Source organism: Rhamphochromis sp. 'chilingali' (genome assembly GCF_963969265.1).
Source record: "Rhamphochromis sp. 'chilingali' genome assembly, chromosome: 10".
In the NCBI taxonomy this organism is placed as follows: domain Eukaryota; kingdom Metazoa; phylum Chordata; class Actinopteri; order Cichliformes; family Cichlidae; genus Rhamphochromis; species Rhamphochromis sp. 'chilingali'.
In genome coordinates, this window is record NC_137937.1 from 20,891,172 (window position 1) to 20,908,716 (window position 17,545).

A 17,545-nucleotide genomic window follows, 5' to 3' on the forward strand; every position below is an offset into this window, starting at 1 on the left:
GTAATCCGTGTAAAATGAACAGCAGCTGATCTCCATCTGGTTTCATCCCACCACCGTTCTTCTGAAACTAAAAATGCCATCCTGCTGTCTTTAATTACAGTTTCATTTTTTCGCTTGTATGTTACAAGAAGAGCTCGCTGTAAGCGTCTGATCTGTCAAAGCACAGAGGACGCTGTAGCATCCGCTGAATAGCTGCGGGCCACGGACCCACACTGTCGTGGTCAGCCTCTGTCACGTGCGCGTGTGTTTTAACAGGTGCAGAACTGCGCATAAAGGTGTAGCGAGGTAAAGAGTGATGCTTAGATTTGGCATGAAGAGGAAACGGCGTGCAGTGGACTCATCAGTCTGGAGTGTGAAGGGAGGGATGTTGATCCTGGCTCCGTGCCGCTGCTTCCACATGTGTGACTGCATGTAATGGAGTGATGGCGTATCAGTTGGTGGATTTGATGCGATCTAGTGGAAAGTGTGTGTCTGATGTTTTTCCCTTTCTCAGCTGGAACCACGAGATTTTGTGATCATTCCTTGGTTAAAGGGAGATTTCCATTTGAGGAAATGGTGCGAGGTGGCCAAATGAGGTGTTTTGAGATTCTGCTATGCCAGGTTTCTATCTGCAGGACTTGACAACATGCAACTCAATCAGGTCCACAACACACATCTCCCGACATGCACAACATGCAGCAGGTTGGACACACGAACACAGTTTTGCTTTTAAAAGCCAGGCTTCCATGCCTGCTTTACCTTAAATGCTTTACCTTTTATGGCTCTGAATTATTGGAGTGCAGATTAGGTAGAGCAACATTTTATTAAAACACTGCAAAAAAAAAAAAGAAGAGTAATTTGCTTAAAACATACGTCTTACAACACATTGTCAAGAGTGTTTGTGGCTGTTGGTTGCAGCTGCAGGTTGGGTAAAAGGTTGGCTGTCATAAAACACTGAAACAAAAGAATTATCCAGATGTTTATAGCAGTACACACTTTGTTTCAGTCTCAATCACCAAAGCCCAGTTTATATATACTTAAATTCTAATTTCTTGCCTGATAAAACATGTCTAAAGTCATTTTTGGCGGGATATTTCTGAACTAGCTTGTGGCAAAGTGCGGATATGATCCACATACAAGTGAGCATGCGAACATCTGAGTGACAAAACAGGGGCCTGGTCTGAAAATTAGACAGACACTGAAATTTAAAAAAACAGAGCAGTTGCTTTCAGAAAGTGACAAACGTTTAGTGAGGCGAAACCTTTTCTAGAACTACAGCCAAATTTTATTCCCCGTTCAGGTGCTAAAACCATTAAAATTCTCATTGTAAACCATAATTTCACCCGACACAATTACTTTGTTTTCACAATAGTTAAAAGTAACAATAAACGGGCGCTGCTATAAACGGCAAGACTCAGACTGTTTTTATCCAACAGTTTGTCTTTCTAAACACTGTTTATATTGGCGATCGAGCATATTTATGATGAGAAAATGATGCAAAGATGTTCTCAAAGATTCCTCTGCCTCTGTCCTGCTTTAAAGTATGTGGTGAAACAGTGGTATTTAGCTATTTCAGTGTGTTACATCTAGCATTTTTCACCCTGTCAAACCTCAGAGCGGACTCCAGTACCTCCACAGTAACATGAGCCATGCTTATGGAGGCAAAATGGAGATTAGGGTGTTACGTGAGAAATCCCAAAGGAAACTGACAAATCAAATGATTTGTTATGGTGAAGGAAGCGGACAATGCACTCTGGAAGAAGCTGAATCATGAGGAAAACTGAAACAATTGTGAAGAAAGATTTGGCCCACTTTTTACCACACATGTCTGCTGCTCTCGGTTTGTTTATAGCCCTGCAGACTGAGGCAGCTTTATGGTTTGCTATTGAAGGAGAATATCGTCCTGAGGGAAGCTGGAATATCTACAGTCTGGCAGTCGCGTCTTGGCTCTGGATGGACAAGTGCTGTCACTATCGCACAGTCATTGTGTTCAACTGGACCATTTGTATTTGGTTGTCATGGCTCCTTCTGCATGGTTGTCAGAAGAGACTCAATTGTTTTTATTGTTTACATGGGTGGTTAAGGAAAAATATCGGCTATTGAAACCTCGCTCTTAAGAAGACTTACTCTCATGTGTGCTCACACACAAATCATACCACAGCAGGGAAATTGTACTTGGCTGGTGTGGCAACAGGCCTCTGAGCCATAATAAGTGAGCTTTCAGACTAGCCTTGGACAAATAAACTGTGTGCTGGATGGGACTTGTCCTTCAAACAGAGGGCAAAGGATTTACTCACCGAGCACAGAGTGTGTACAGCAGAAGACGTGAGCCAGGACGTTTGGCTGAAGCGTTGTGGAGTAGCCTATGCTCTTCTTGGCTGTAGCTGTGGGCACAGAGCTTCTGTATTATAATGAGCAGGGTCAGAGTAGAAGGGCCTTGCGGCCAGGAATTCAGCAGTGTGTTTTTGCAGAGAGCTACAGAGTGTAAACTTTACCACTGCTCTGCTGTTATTTTAGCCATTGTTCACTTCAGCGTCTTTTATGTTTAGTCTTAATAGCCTTTGTTTGGATATATCTGCTCCTCCAAGATTTCCTGTGTTTAACATCTCATCTTGCATGAAATTGAAGCTTATTCGGTGCTAGCCACTAAGGCAGTTCATGTGAGAGACAGTGAAAAAAACAGTTAGGTCATTACATTTCATCCAACTAATGCTGCATTGCTTCAACATTTAAGAGCTCAGCCTGTATGCTGTTTCTGCAGAATGTGGACCTTAGAAAGTGTAAATGATGAGCGTACTTCTGGGTCTGAAAAGTAAAGCCAGCAGAAATGTCTTAAATCTGCATTCTTTCAGAGGCTCTGGTTTAGCTCACTGGGTTGAGTAGGTAACCCATATGTCATAGGCTAATGCAGAGGCCCAGGTTTGAATCTGTTACAAAGATATTCGTGTCTTCCCCCTGGGGTTTCTCCCCATTTTCCTGTTGCAATAAAGGCTAAAAGCACCCCAAAATCCATTTGCAAAGAGAAAGGCATTCTTCCTAGTGACCAGTAGGGGGAGACTCCTCTGGTTGCAGAAAGACTTCTGTGTATAGAAGACTTTTGTGTATAAAACAACCCTCAGCTCCTTCCTCTGTGAGCTCAGGAAACACTTTTCTGATGACTTAATGGCCTCAGTCACTTTTTTTAGATCACATTGAGTTCACAACAGCTGCACTCAGTCACAAGGCAGTAGCCAATAAGCATCCAGTATCCTCGGTTTCTCAGTGCAATCCATCCCTTACTAGTTTCAAAACACCAAGATGGCAAATGATGAGAAGGGTGCAGCTTTTACTTTGAAAGGTAAGAAAATTAGAGGAAAATTAGCTTTAGTGTAACATTTTTTTTTCTGTAGTAAACTGTGTTAAGTTAGGCCTCAGTCACACAGGGTTTGAGACAAGTATGCCTCCGGTCACTAGTGAAAAATGTGTATTACCTGACTGGTTCATGAAGGTTGCTGCCTGTCACTGGGTGAAATCAGCTGCAAAGGCAGTACAGCATCAAAAAACCTCCTTGTGATTCTTATGGTTGCTAGCGGGTTGCAGCACACACCCATGGAATAGAAGAGATCACCTTGTCTACAGAAACTTTACAGAATTTCCTTAGATTAATAAAGTATTCTGATTCTGATCGATTGCCATTTACTCTCCTAAGCTTTAGTGAAACCAGAAAATGTGCAACAAAAACCAGAAACGAAGACCCTGTGCCACATCACTGCAATCAGCACATTTCAAAACGATGCAGCTTTTACTTTGAAAGGCAAACAGTCTCCGTTTCCAGTTTGTGTTGCACTTTTCACTGTTTCACAACTGCTTGGAGAGTAGTTTACAAGTGTTTGCAGACAAGTTGGTGTTTTCTATATAAACTACTGGTGACTGCTGCGACCAAAACAATCACGAGGAAGTTTATGGTGGATTCTTTGTGACCAATTTCATGCCACACAGCCATCCTCTAGTGGCAGCTTGAAGAACTGCAATTTTTGCCATTTTTGTGTTGACAGTATTTCTAACTGTGAATTAGGGTTTAATGATTATAAATTGAATGAAACTTAAATAGAAAAAAAAAATACTGGACTTCATTGTGATGATGCCTCCGCACTCTCACATCCCAGCAGTCACGTGGCTGAGCACCTTGATATCACAGCGGACAGAATCAGAGCAAAATTGCAGTAGAAGCAAGCTGTTATAGAGCTTACTGTAGCACTGAAGATATTTAAAGCTTGTGTAGTCAAAAGCAGTATCTTTGAGTGAATAAGTCAGAGCTCGTGTGTGTTTGTATGTCTGACTAATTCTGTTCTTGAATATTTTCAGAGCTATGGTTTGTTGGTCTCCTCTGGCTGAGAGGAGCGGTGGGGTTTAATTGCTGTTGTGTGTCAGAAGTGTTTTTTATGGAGAGGTCACAGACAAGAGAATCAAACAGTGCTGGTGTGTAGCCATGCTGTCCTGTTTTCACTCGTTTCCCTGGTGACCGCAGAGGAGAAGAGAAAGTTTGCACATCACTGAAAGGGAGAACGTCGCCAAGCCAAAGTTTACTAAGCAGCTTTTTTTGGGTCAACAAGGATCAGGAGGGAGGAGCTGAGCTTCGTCGGACTTCTGCGTTATTGCGTCTCTCTTAATAAAGCTGAAGGGTGTGAGCTGGATTGTCAGCCTGTGCCACATGCTTTTATTACACATCTGCTGCTTTCAAGTGGAAATGTTTAAAGACTGTGGGGCAGATTTGTAGTGCACCCTGTCCCGACCACATACTGTCTTAGGTCAGCATGCTGCAGTTTGACAAATGCACCCAGCACTAATTTTAGCCACTTTACACAAACCGCAGCATTGTTTGCTTTCATGGCAAGGAGAAAATTGTTTCCATTGTGCCATATGGTGATGCTTTGTTTTCTTTGTTTGTGTGTGTGCATGCTACTTTTACTGCAGCAAATAATGTTTATTCCTTTTCTAAATTCATTTGAATTTTTGAGGCTTTACATAAACACCAGACCCGTTGTCTTTTTGTGGCTCTCTCTTTAAACACACGCTGCCTCTCCTGCTTTTTTGGACAATCAGGCAGCGTCTTGCAATGAGACAGCCAAGACACACTCACCCTTAAACAGGCAGTTAACAAACTGTGGAACAAGAGCTGCTCTGCTTAGTAATTAGAGGTGAACTTGGTGAGTGACTGGGAAACAAAGCTCAATTTTCCTCTAACTGGTATTTAGAAGTGCCTTGCAGGTATTCTCCAGTATCCAGTCTAAGCTGATGTGGGACAGATAGCTGCAGGTCTCTCGTGATGGAACTTACTGGAAAATGCAAGAAGCAGGAAGCTTGATGAGAGGGAGGGAGGGAGGGAGGGGAAGTTATGCCACATCCTGTGCAGAGAGGTCTACCTCACAGCTGTCCGTGCCAAGTGTGACCAGTCTCCTGTCCCAGAATGCCAATGGGAGCACATGTCTTTAGGCTAGACAAACACCTGCGGTCAGCAGACCGCAGTCACCCCACCAGTCAGACCATTCAGCCCAGCACTGCTCTGTAATTACACACCTCCGCCTGCTGGGGAGGGAGGTGAGAGGGACGGCCAGACTGAGATGCAGACCCCGTCACTGACATCAGCATCACTACAGGCATGTGCTGTAAAAACAGAGAGCGATAGGGAGAGTAAGCGAGAGGGACAGTGAGGTAAAGACAGCCCTGTGTGGGACAGAGAAGTTGGTGGAGAGGCGGGAGACCCTCCTCCTTCCTGTGAAAGATTAGAGGTTTTGTGTGCAAGCACATCTGGATGGGCTGGAGGAGCTGAAAGGACTGATGTGAGAATTGGCAGAGTCACAGCCCAAAGAAAACTTCTGCTCAAACTGAGCTGCATCTGCAGTATATGTATGTGTTTGCTTACAATGCAGGACTGTTAAAGAGATATCTGTGCAGGCATGCTTTTTTTGGGCAACTCCAAATCACATAAAGCACAATAATGGCCTTACCAAGTGAAAATGTGGTGATTTATGTATATACTTATATAAGCAGGCATCAGAGCGTCTTATAACTGCTCCCTTTCTTGTAAGGGATCAATTTGAATTGGCAAAAACCCCCAAAACAAATTAAATAAACCAGAATAAAATAAATTAGAATAAACTGTTTCCACAGCAGTATAGACTAGAAAAACTGCTGGAACTGGACTACCTTTTGCAAGAGAGTGAGCTAAAAATTTCACAATGCAGTCTAATTTATTCTCTGTGCACAATACGACTTTAAGTTTCTTTTCCCCAACTCTACAACAGGATAAAGTTCAAACTGCTTTAGTTTGACTTTCAGCGCAGAGCTGTGTCCTCCCACCTCTATGCAGTAAAAGTAATTACACAAACATCGCCATGCCTCACTGATTGCTTTCTTTTATTAGACTGTAATTCTGATCCTGAATGCTGAGTTTCTGTCTGGAGCATCAGAACATTTTCTTTACGCTTTTCATGGCACACAACTGAAACTCATTTCTGTTTCTACAGTTGCAGCCCTCTTCATTCTGACAAACCAACACTACAAGTGCACCAGTGTGGAAATCTCACAGCAGAGAACAAGTTAAAACTCTAGTACACTGTAAATTACAGAGATTTAACTCTCTAAATTTGTTTGGTAACAGGTTGAACATACAGGATGATTTATGTGTCCTGTTTAAAAACTAAACTAACTGTTGAGGACAAATGCAAAATGAAGCATCACATATTAAGTAAGGCATTTCATTTCTTTCGTTAATTTGTTAAAAACACATGTGACTAATATAAACAGAAAGCATGTCAGACTAAATGCAATCGATTATTTTCATCTTGATGGAGGTCCAGCTCTGTGGAGGGTGCGGTTAGATGCTGGGGTTCTGGTGTGCTGCCTTCCACTGCTCTGCGTTTTTGTGTCTGCACTGATTGATTATGTGAGATGCGTTTGCATGAGGCTAAAACCTTTAACCCTTCACACTCTCACCGCAGGGTCCCTGAGGCTGTAGCGTGGTTTCTTTTGCAGCGGGCCTTTCGATCACCTCAGCTAGATGTGTAAAGAGAGACCAGATGTGGGCTGGCTGCCTCCGTGTTTTCAAACTTTGCAATGTAAAAGTTTAGATCCAGTCTTGCTCTGTTTACCTCTTTTTTTGTTTCCCCCCCCCTGTTTTCCTCCATTGTTAGAGGCAAGGCTGCACTTCCTTCTTACCTGCAATTATGACTCAGACTTGGAGGTAGAAGACACAGAATGGCAATTCTGAAGTAAGGAAATGACGATGTGCATCCCACCTTTAAGTCAATCACCTAATAAAAGACACCTGCCACCCTGGGAAGGCAGAGTAAACAATGGCGCTCAGACACCAGACTGGGACCTGCCAGCCTTAGCAGGGAGGGTCTCCTTTAATAGACTTATACATAAGTTAAGACTGATTTGAGCCAAGCATCAAGAATGGATTGGGATATTTTGCTAATATGATCCTGTTACCAGTGCAGTACAATCCCAGCTGGCGAGAGATAGATAGACCCCAGACTACAAGGAACTCACTGGAACTCATTGGAATAATTTGAAGGGAGCACTGGTTTCTGTGGTACTAGACCGCAGACCACTGTGACTGAATAAATGTAGCTAAGTGTAAAAATACAGCATTTAATATTGGCAAGGACAACAAAAGTATATTTAATGTGGATGTGTCTCCTTACAGGAAGATTAATATTAAGATTTGGATCAAATGTTTGTCTCTACTTCATATCTCTCAGTTTATAGTTTCACATTTTTGTGTCTTTTGTATATTTTTTGATGTTCAGAAGTCACAAATACTGAATATAGTTTTTTGGGGGAAAGGAGCATTAGAGGTAGTGGAAGTGGAAGAAGAGCATGAATGAATCCATATCAGATTAATGTCTCAGAATAGACAAAAGAAACTGCTTGCTCAGCAAACATATGTTCTGAGCAGCCACCTTGTTCAACTTGACTTATTTCTAGGAGTCAGTGTTCTCTGCGGGTCGATGGTGTGTGAGTGTGTTTATCTGAAGGCGGCAGTCTTCAGTCTGTCCGGGGTCAGAGACAGAGACAAACGCCTCCCCCGGCCGGCTGTCAGCGCCTAGTCACTAATGATGCTGCAGCGCTGAGCTCAGCTAATTGACCAGACAGAGATGGATCGGATCAGGACCTTGTACTCTGCTGTGTCTGCTCGCTCCAGTGTGAGCGCGTGTGTTTGTGTGTGCGTTTTGATGTTTTTTGTTCACAGCTGCCTCCACACCGTGGACTGTATCTCCTAACAGGAACGTCCAACTTTGATGCATCACAGCAGGATGCAGGGAAACAGTACGGACAACCCTTTAAAGGCTCCTCAGGCATATCTTCGTATTTTCATCCACCATCTTCTGACAAAACTGCGAATGCTTCACTCGTACGTTCATAGAGGTAGTCAGTCCGCAAACTGTGGAGAACAAATAAACCTCGGGAGGTTATGAGCTTCCAGGATCAGGCAGTCAGTGCAGCTGGGTGTGAGATGTGTGTTTAAAGGCTCTGGTTGGCAGGGCTAACTGGCCTCTTAGCATCAAGTTTATTTTCACAGGGAGAGTATCACTGAAGGAATGACCTTGGTCCATTAATAACAGAGCCCTGTGTGTGTGTCTCTTTCACACTCACACAGACAAAATGCTACATAAGAGCTCACACACACACACACACACACACACACACACACACACACACACACACACACACACACACACACACACACACACCTTAGATCATAGAGATTCTGCTAAAGCCCTGTTCATTGTGCATTTGGCGCCGACTCAGTTTCAAGTAATGAAAATAACTTTTTAATAAAGCTGCGACCACAAAAAAAGGTGTTACAGTAAAACAAGTTTTTAATGCTTTTCTGGGATCCAAATTGAAAAGCTGCATTCTCTTAACTTTTCAATTTTACTGAAAAACCAGTTCAGTTTCAGGTCTTTCCCCTTTTGGCCCCGTTTGCACTTGGCATACAGTAAGCGTGTCTCTACTGTTGGCTCACAAAGCAGTCTGTTACCCTGGCAAGTTCCCACTCACTCTCCTTCTGTCTGCTTCAATGTGTCTTACTTTTGTTTTAGACTATTTTAAACATACTTTCTGTCAGTAAAATCCAAATGCAGTGACCGACATATTTAAAGCACATGCATAACTAAATGTTAGTGCGTTTTGTTTCTGTTGGAGAGTTTGGATATAAGATGCAAAGAGCACAACACGATTAGTTCAGCTCCAGTGTTGTTTTTTGTTTTGTTTGCGGTGGCGTGAGGCAGAGGAAATACAAGAGGGAAAGAAAGTCTGTTAGGGTTTCAACCGATGTTTACAAGGTTGCATGTGCGGCTTGGCAGACTTATTGCCCGGATTTAAGCATGCAGTTTCAATGGTCTAGCCTTAGCCACCGGCCGCATGCTTAAATGTGTGCGCAGAATCTCCCTTTGACTTTTGGATAACTTCAGAACTCCATAATAAATGTCAGATTAGGTCGAATAACTGATTTGTTTTTCAGAACCCTCATTAAAAGTTGTAACACTTTTGCCTCGATCCTTTTGCTCGTTCTCGAAAATGCACCCTCACTTTAAAATGGGTAAAGATAACCTTCTCTTTGTGACCTTTGCTCATCTCTCCCTCATGTTCCTCGGAGATTATTGCACCAGAAGCATCAAAGAAAATCCAGAAAGGGTTTGTAAACTCACTCAACTCTGTGTGAGATTTCTGTGCAAAAGAGAGAAAAGCTTAACAAGTGCTGGCTGATGTCAGCCTCTGGTCTGCTGAATTCTCTGCAGGGGTCTTTCTCTAATGAAGAACTCTGAGTCTGTCACTGATTGGAACCCAGTGCAACACGGGGTAAAAAGATCAGATGCATTCACACATTTTTTGATCCCCCTCTCACTGGGGCAATTAGCCCAGTAAGCTCAAACAAATAGGGGATACGATGAACCGTGTCCATCAGGGGCCACTCATTAACTGTGATGAAGTTATTGTTGGCCAGCAGAGCGATGGAGGCACTCTTGGGGCATCCCAGTCATCCTCACTCTTCAGGTCTGCATGCGTGCACGCCACAGGCTTTGTAGTAAAGTGATACTGTCTGAGGGGATGCTAAAGAAAAAAAGGGGTCTTGAAGATTTCAATATTTGTTGTTGCAAGACCGAGAGACAGAGAAAGTGTGCAAGAGGTGTGTGGGAGGCTATAGTTCTTGTGCCAAAGCCGGCATAATGCTTCATACAATAGCTCGAGTGTGGGTGAGGGGATCTTGGCGCTTGAATGTTCTTTACTTTAGAGGGAAAAGACGCGCTGTCAGGAGGGGAGGAGGGAGAGCTAGATTTCTTATCCTGAGCCCCCCCCACACCCCCACCTCCTACCTTTGTAATTGAATGCAGCCATCTATATGAAGTGGGCTTCACAGAGAAAAGCCTGCAGGATGTGCATGCACATAGACACGTCTCTTTGTCTCCTCTGCCTTCCTCCGTGTAGACTGAAGTACGCTGCAGAAGAGTGAAGCAGACATCGAAATGTCCTCGTCTCTGTGCAAGGTTTATGCTGTTACTGAAGCATGGAGGAGTTTTCTACAATCCGGAGGTCATGCCATAACATTACATGGTTTGAATCTACACTTGTAATCCTCTGAGAAATACCCAGAACCCAAAACAGTGAAATCATGAGCACAGAGGTCGAGGAGAGGCGGGGCCGGGGTATTATTGGAGCAGTCTCACTTTACCCTAAACCATGTGCTCTGTGTACTTTTCATACTCCTCTTTTGCCCTTTCACTCTCCCCTCTTTGGGTAATATCTGAACTCATTATGCTTTTTACGTCTCAGGTTTCAAAACGTTCATTCTTCCTTCATGACAGTAAGCGCTCTATTTTCCTTTTCCGGGCCTGCAGTGCATAGAGACAGATTATGACATCTCGATGCTACAAAACGCGAAGCTGTTTAAGAAAAATGCCGTTGTCCTACTTCACCTCTGTGTTGCAGGTGCTATTTCATGGCTTCGTTCAGTGTAGTACTTGGCGTCGACTGTGGCCACTGGCCACTGAATGGAAAGGCATGCTTCCTGGTGGCTAATGAGGTGCTGAACCCAGCCTCTTGTTTGTATCAGGAGCACCTGGGCCAACCACAGCCAGCCCAGGCCAGACAATGGAGTCAGTCTAGCATTTCCACAAAGGTCTGCCCATTCAAATCATCTACAACCCTGGGACACAAACTCCCACACTTCATAAAATGAAGGCAAAACAGAATGCGGACCGAGACTGCCCCATTCTTTTTCAACAAGGAAACTATTGTTTGTCTTCACACGCCCTCTTTCCCAGGCCTTGCGATGCTATCCTCCTTAAAGGAACGAGGCAAAAGCAAAACAATTCGGCTGAAATGCAGCACAGTGTTTGTTCTTTGGAAATGTAACGCATACAAGAGCTGCAACTGTCACTGTTAATTTCCCTTTCTGAGCTCTGTCTGGCTCACCTGGAGGACAGAAACAGCCCAGAGGTCATTTTCAATTTCATGTATGTGAAACGTCGTGATAGAACCCACAACACAGTCTGTAACTGAATTCTTGGAGTGATGACATTAGGTTAAACACAAAATTGAATGCTGAATCCTACAGTTTGGCGGTGAGAATCAGAGATGAGCGTTGTCCTAGTCCAGGGTTAGACAACTCCAGGCCTCAAGCACTGGTGTCCTGCAGGTTTTAGATCTCACCCTGGGCCAACATACCTGAATCAAATGATTAGTTCATTACCAGGCCTCTGGAGAACTTCAAGAGATGGTGAGTAGGTAATTTAGCAATTTGAATCAGCCATGTTGGATCAAGGATGCATCTAAAATCTGCAGGACACCGGCACTTGAGGCCTGGAGTTGCCTACTCCTGTCTTAGTCTCTTTACTTAAACCAGATGATGATGTATGGTTTCCTTTTCTTTCCCAAGCAATCATTTTAGCTCTAATGCCACTGGTAAACTAGAAAATACACTCACTAACCACCTTTGTGCAAAGGTACTGCTTATAAGGTTGGGGAAACCTGCAGTCAGCTGAGACTGAAGAAGTCACTGGGATGAGTGGCGAAACGTTTCCCACTGAAAATGCTACGTCCAGATGAACAGAATTAACCTTTTGGGATCTAAATATTATGTTGTCAAGCTCAGGAAATTATAAAAACTTCAAATGCAAAACACAGAACTGACATTTATTCCACTTTGTCTTTTGGTTTAAACAGATGCAGGAAACCGGCTTGTAGCTCAAGAGGCATTAAGAAAACCATCTACTCTACGCCGGCCACCTGCACGCACGGGAGAAGCAATCTCCAGTAAGTAACTGTGAATACGATATTATTTTGACTAGACGGCAATTCTCATCTCAGTTTTATTCTTGTAATGCCAAACCACAACAAAATTAATCTCAGGATGCATAACACAGTGAGGAAAAGATCTTTTAGGTACAAAGGTAGGGAGATGGTTTAAGTAAGAACTTGGTAATTTAGTTGGTAACAGAGGGAAGACAACAGCTCCCGTTTAGGAGGTAAAAACCTCACAACCAGGCCCAGGGTGGAAAACAAAGATATAACAATAACAATCAATAGCAGGGTGATGGGGTCAGCACATTGCACATGATACCTATAGAGGACAAAGAACAAACCGCAGGAGAAAGAAGGCACAAAGCTAATGACATTTCATCACACGGGGAGTGAAAAGAGTAAAAGAGCAGTGCTCAGTGGATCATGTGAGGTCAACCAGCAGCTTGAGCCTTTGGAAGCATAATTGGGGATGATTCAGGGTCACCTGATCCAGCTCTCACTATAAGCTTTATCAAAGAAAAAGTTTAAGCCTAATCCTAAAAGTAGGTATGCCACATCTTTACATGTCTGATTCCTCCAACTAAAATCTGTTTTTCAGATTGTCTCAACTGCAGTCGAATCACTGCTATGAGCGACAGGCTGAACACGCTGGAGGAGAAGGTGAAGACTTTTACTTGTTCAGACGCAGCATGTGAAACGCTGAGGAACGTGACTGGCCTACATTAAACAATCGTATTGTTTTAATTACCTGCGCTTGTTTTATGTTTTCCTGCACCAGGTCCAATTACTCACAGCTCCGGCCTCCATATCGCATCGCCACCTTCAGGGTAAAGTGGGAATTGCTCCAGAGACCTCGTTACTGATGGGGGCTGTGCCCGCTCAGGGAGCTCCTGGTGAGCAGGGACCTGCAGGTAGGTGTATCCTGCTCTCACGTGTCAAGTTTAGGCATTTCCATTTAGTTCCGTCAACGTTTACGTTTAATAATTAAGTCAGAAATCATTCCTTGCAGCTTTTCCTGCTCGCTACCTGCACACCTCTGATCGTATCCTGTTTCACCCAATGCACACGCACTTATTTCCTTTAACAAAAGTCAGAGTGCAGCTCTCTTTCAGCTCTGTGAGCGTCCTCTCCTTTCCTGGAGTTGAGCCCAGCACTGGCTGCAGCTAAAGACGCAGTCATCAGTGTTGTTATACCATCAGCAAGAGAAAGATTTGATTTACTGGACTTTCAAATTAAAGACTTTTATTTGTCTTAAATGAGACAAACCTGGAGAAATTGAGTGCTGTTTGGTCTACCGCTCTGGCTGAGTTACTCCCCAGTGCTCATCCACTGCTCCCTGTGTCAAAGAAAAAGCTCCCTGATCCATTTGTAAATCAGAAATATAAAACATCTTTCTGAACCAGTTCCTTCTCCCCACAGGATAAACCATTTCTAAACCAGCACCCTGTGAGTTTTCCTCTGGTGCCACCTTCAGGCCAAAGTGCACTCTTATGTAATGCATAGTGAAGGCTTGGTTTAGATTTTCCTCATTCTGCCTGTTCTTCAGCACCACTATGTGTGGGGTGTTGCTTAACTGTTCTGGTGGAGGTTCTGCTGAATAAGACCTTAATAGATTCTGATATAAATGAAATCATTTAATGTCTTTACGCTGTTCTCTGCAGGTTTTATACGACTGTTTCCAATAATGGAAGAGCTGCAAATGAAATCTGATGTGTAAAATTGCTTCCTTTTAATAAAGTATTCCCAAAATCACTACAACCAAAGCTTTACATAAACCCCAAGAGTTGCCTAGGTAAGGGAAATCAGTTTCCTGTGTTAGAATTAACTAGCCCTTTAAAATGTATATAAAATTGGCACTTTAAAAATGTTTTATTTTCTAGCTAAAACATTTAATGAGCCCTAATACTGACCTATAAACACAATGACACATTCTTCCTGTGACTGTTTGCACCTCATCCTTTGGTGGATTATACTTGGATTGTTTTTATCAAACCTCTCCTGTTTTAATTTCAGGTCCTCAGGGTGAAAAGGGAAGAGATGGGCTTCCTGGCAGAGATGGTAAATTGTAACTTTCAGTTGATGTAAAACTACTTAAGATGTAAACCAGTTAGGGCTTTGCGATTACTCATGGCTGTTTCCTTCTCTTAGGGAAGCCAGGGTCTCAAGGGCTGCCAGGTCCTATTGGGCCTCGAGGTGGGGCCGGGGCAAGGGGCCCGTCTGGAGCCCCTGGATCAAAAGGATCCCCTGGACCAGCAGGTAACGGTGGACTCAAGGAAAAGGTCTTTGTTAGCAGAGATAAGAGTAACAAATAAACCTCGTCCTGTTGTAAAGTTGCATGTGTGCCACTAAGAGAGAGGGTATGTCAGATCAGCTGTTTAGTTATTGCCTATCTAGTCACTATTGTCTGTGGAACAATGGCTAACAAGAGGCCAAAGGGCTATGAAAACAACAGGAGAGTATCTCCTCCTGACCTGTGATGTCCATATCCAGAGCGTTTGTCTTTCCCTCAAACCTCTCAGTCGGCGTGCAGACCCTCCAGCACTAAATGCTGGGACAATCCAACCCCCCTTGAGGCCTGCTGGTAACTTACTGGAATTTGAGTATTTTGCTGGTTGGCTTTGAAAATCATAGGTTTCTAAAAAGTGCATGCTCCAGAAGCAAAGTAGCAAAGTATTTGTTTTCTGACTTTATATAAACTCCCCAACATGTGTTGCTTTTCATGGTCGGCAGCCAGAACAGACACGGGATCATAAATCTGTTCCACAGATTCAGAGTTCAGTTGTTATGTACAAATAATAAATGACCTGCGGGGAAAAACGTAAATCCGGAGGCAGCTGTGACTTAAATAATGAATAAAGTAAATGGCGGTCTATAAGTGTGTCACAACATCTGCTCTTGCTATAAGCTGTTATTCCTCTGCTGTGGATCGTGAAGGGAGTGCCTCTCCTCTCAGGCTAACATGTGACCCCTGCTCTCTGCCTGCTGCTGGGTAAAGATGAGATTTGGAGCAAACGCTGAACTACAAACCCACCATGTGACTTCAATTGAAATGAACACAAGCGATACGTATACGAAATCCCAGAGCCTTATGATTTCCATATGCCCCTTTGGTGTTGGTGTTTTTCTATCTCCATTACTTCATAGGTATCCAAAAGCAGTGCTGTGGTTTTCTTATTTTACTGTACTGATTTTTATTTTTGTTTTTTTAACACTCAAAGAGAAAGATAAACACAGGCCTGGAATGCATCCAGTGTCATGCTAAATGTAGATAAATATGTTTCTTAAGCCAGAGGTTGTGGGAAAAATCAAAAGTGAACAGCTGTAGTTAGGAGAAGTGATGTTGTATGATATGATACGAGCCCTGATAACTTACAGGAGAGTCGTATTAAAATGCTGACTAATATTTTGCCATATCATCCCATAGTTGCTCTGGGGAACCATTATCCTAGAAGAAAAACTGAAATTGTTTTCCCTAATATGTCACAAAGGCTTTAAAGAGCTGCTTTTTCTGGCCCTCTGAACACTGTGCTGCATCTTGCAGCTTGCGATCTTCATGAAGTAGCCAAAGCAGCTGGTTTTGCTGCTGTTTCTTTACTGCGATCAGTAAAAATGTCAAATCAGATGCAATATATTATGCTGAAAATCTGTAAATAATGAAATGTCATTTAGTATATATACAAAAAAGGTGGTGGAGGGCGAGAGGTTGTGTTCAGCATACAGCCTGACCTCAGATGAATCCAAACAATGAGGTCAGATGTCACTGTGGTGCTTTTTTCCATCTTCAAAATAACGCTTGGGGGTGACGAGGGTCCCTTTTGCTTATGCGCACTTACAGATTTGCCATTTTTGTGTATGTAGAGAGCATTTAATTTACTGTGAACCAGTCCAAGCAACACTTTGCAGAGTTTATTGTGTTTATTTGAATTTCCCATTGTAAAGATGCCAGCACTGGTAAATTAAAGACCATCTTCTAGTTAACTATAGACAAAAGAAAGTTTATACACCTCTCCTGTTCAGTCTAGCTCCTGATCTTACTCCACATGTAGACACAGACACACACTCACTCCTAAGAGACACTATGTTGCATCACTCAACACTTTATCTAATCTTTTTCCTCTCTGTTGTTTGTCCTCTTGTCGTCACATAAGCCACAGTCATTTATCATTCTGCCATGAGCTGTGCCTCTTCAGAGGAAACTCAGGTCTTATTTCGCTGTGACACATCCCTGCTGTACAGAACGTCTGTCACCATGGTGATTTTTCTGTCATGCCTACTCCCAGGCCCCCGTGGTCCAACAGGACTGCCAGGAGGGAGAGGCCTTCCAGGCCCGCCTGGCCCACCGGGGCCTCCGGGCCCTGCAGGTTCCCCAGCACCAGCCAGTGCCCGCATCCCAGAACCAGACCACAGTAAGACCCTGCGCAACTAAGAGACCTCATGTAGTTATTATGACACTAATTCACTACAAACATTTAAAATACCCATTTAGGTTTTTGATAAATCGAATCATTTCACGCTGTTAAGGAGCAAAGTTCAAATTCAGTTTAGTAGAACTAGTAAAAAAATATTTTTTTATTCTAAACTTTTTTTACACCTTTTCGCTTAACTGCTGTTAACTGCTGTGCTACTACCTAGTAATGTAGCCATCAGCTGTCAGCCTCAAGCAAAGATGGGGATTTGGGGTACAACACTTCTATTTAACTCCATAAACCCCAATTTATTTTTTATTTTCAGTCTCTTTATTGTCAAACTAAAGCATCTCCATCTCAAAGGACGTCAGCTGTTAGGACTTTTTAAAAACAGCCCACTTCCGCTTGATTTGCTGTATATTCCATTTAAATGTGACTTTATTCCTTTTTGTTTATAAAAATTGGTTCTGCTCTTTTACTTTGGTTCCAGTTATGACTTTTCATAACCTATTATTAACGGACCTAGATGTCCAAATGGTAAATAGGTCCATGTCAGATGTCACCACCTTCTCGCATGAATTGGTGTGTTTTTGAGCCAAACCAGTCACTGTTACTCCACGTCCAAACAAAATCAGCTTGTGTACGCACACAGATTCAGGCAGGGTGACATCAATTTTAAAGACTTCCAGCTTGACTCTTTAAACTAATGTTCACGTGTCTATAGCAGCCTTACAAAAGAAACAAAGAGAATAGGAAACAGGCAAGATGACGTTAATCCTTTAACTGCTACTTGCTCCTTGTTGTCTACCAGCCAAGTAGGACAGAATCAAAGAGTGTTAAATGGAGTCAGAGACAGAGAGATTGACACA

General features: G+C 43.1%; 1 protein-coding gene across 5 annotated transcripts in view; it reads left to right on the top strand.

Moving 5' to 3' along the window:
- emid1 (EMI domain containing 1) overlaps window positions 1–17,545 on the top strand; it is a 55,760-nt gene that overhangs the window by 29,130 nt on the left and 9,085 nt on the right. For 4 of the 5 annotated variants that reach the window (XM_080894177.1, XM_080894181.1, XM_080894179.1 and 1 more), the window contains 6 exons: window positions 12,193–12,282; window positions 12,869–12,930; window positions 13,049–13,181; window positions 14,284–14,328; window positions 14,419–14,526; window positions 16,551–16,676. In XM_080894177.1, coding sequence (XP_080750303.1) covers window positions 12,193–12,282; window positions 12,869–12,930; window positions 13,049–13,181; window positions 14,284–14,328; window positions 14,419–14,526; window positions 16,551–16,676 — 564 coding nt within the window. The remainder of the gene's footprint in view (window positions 1–12,192; window positions 12,283–12,868; window positions 12,931–13,048; window positions 13,182–14,283; window positions 14,329–14,418; window positions 14,527–16,550; window positions 16,677–17,545) is intronic. The other variant, XM_080894180.1, reaches the window with a different exon arrangement.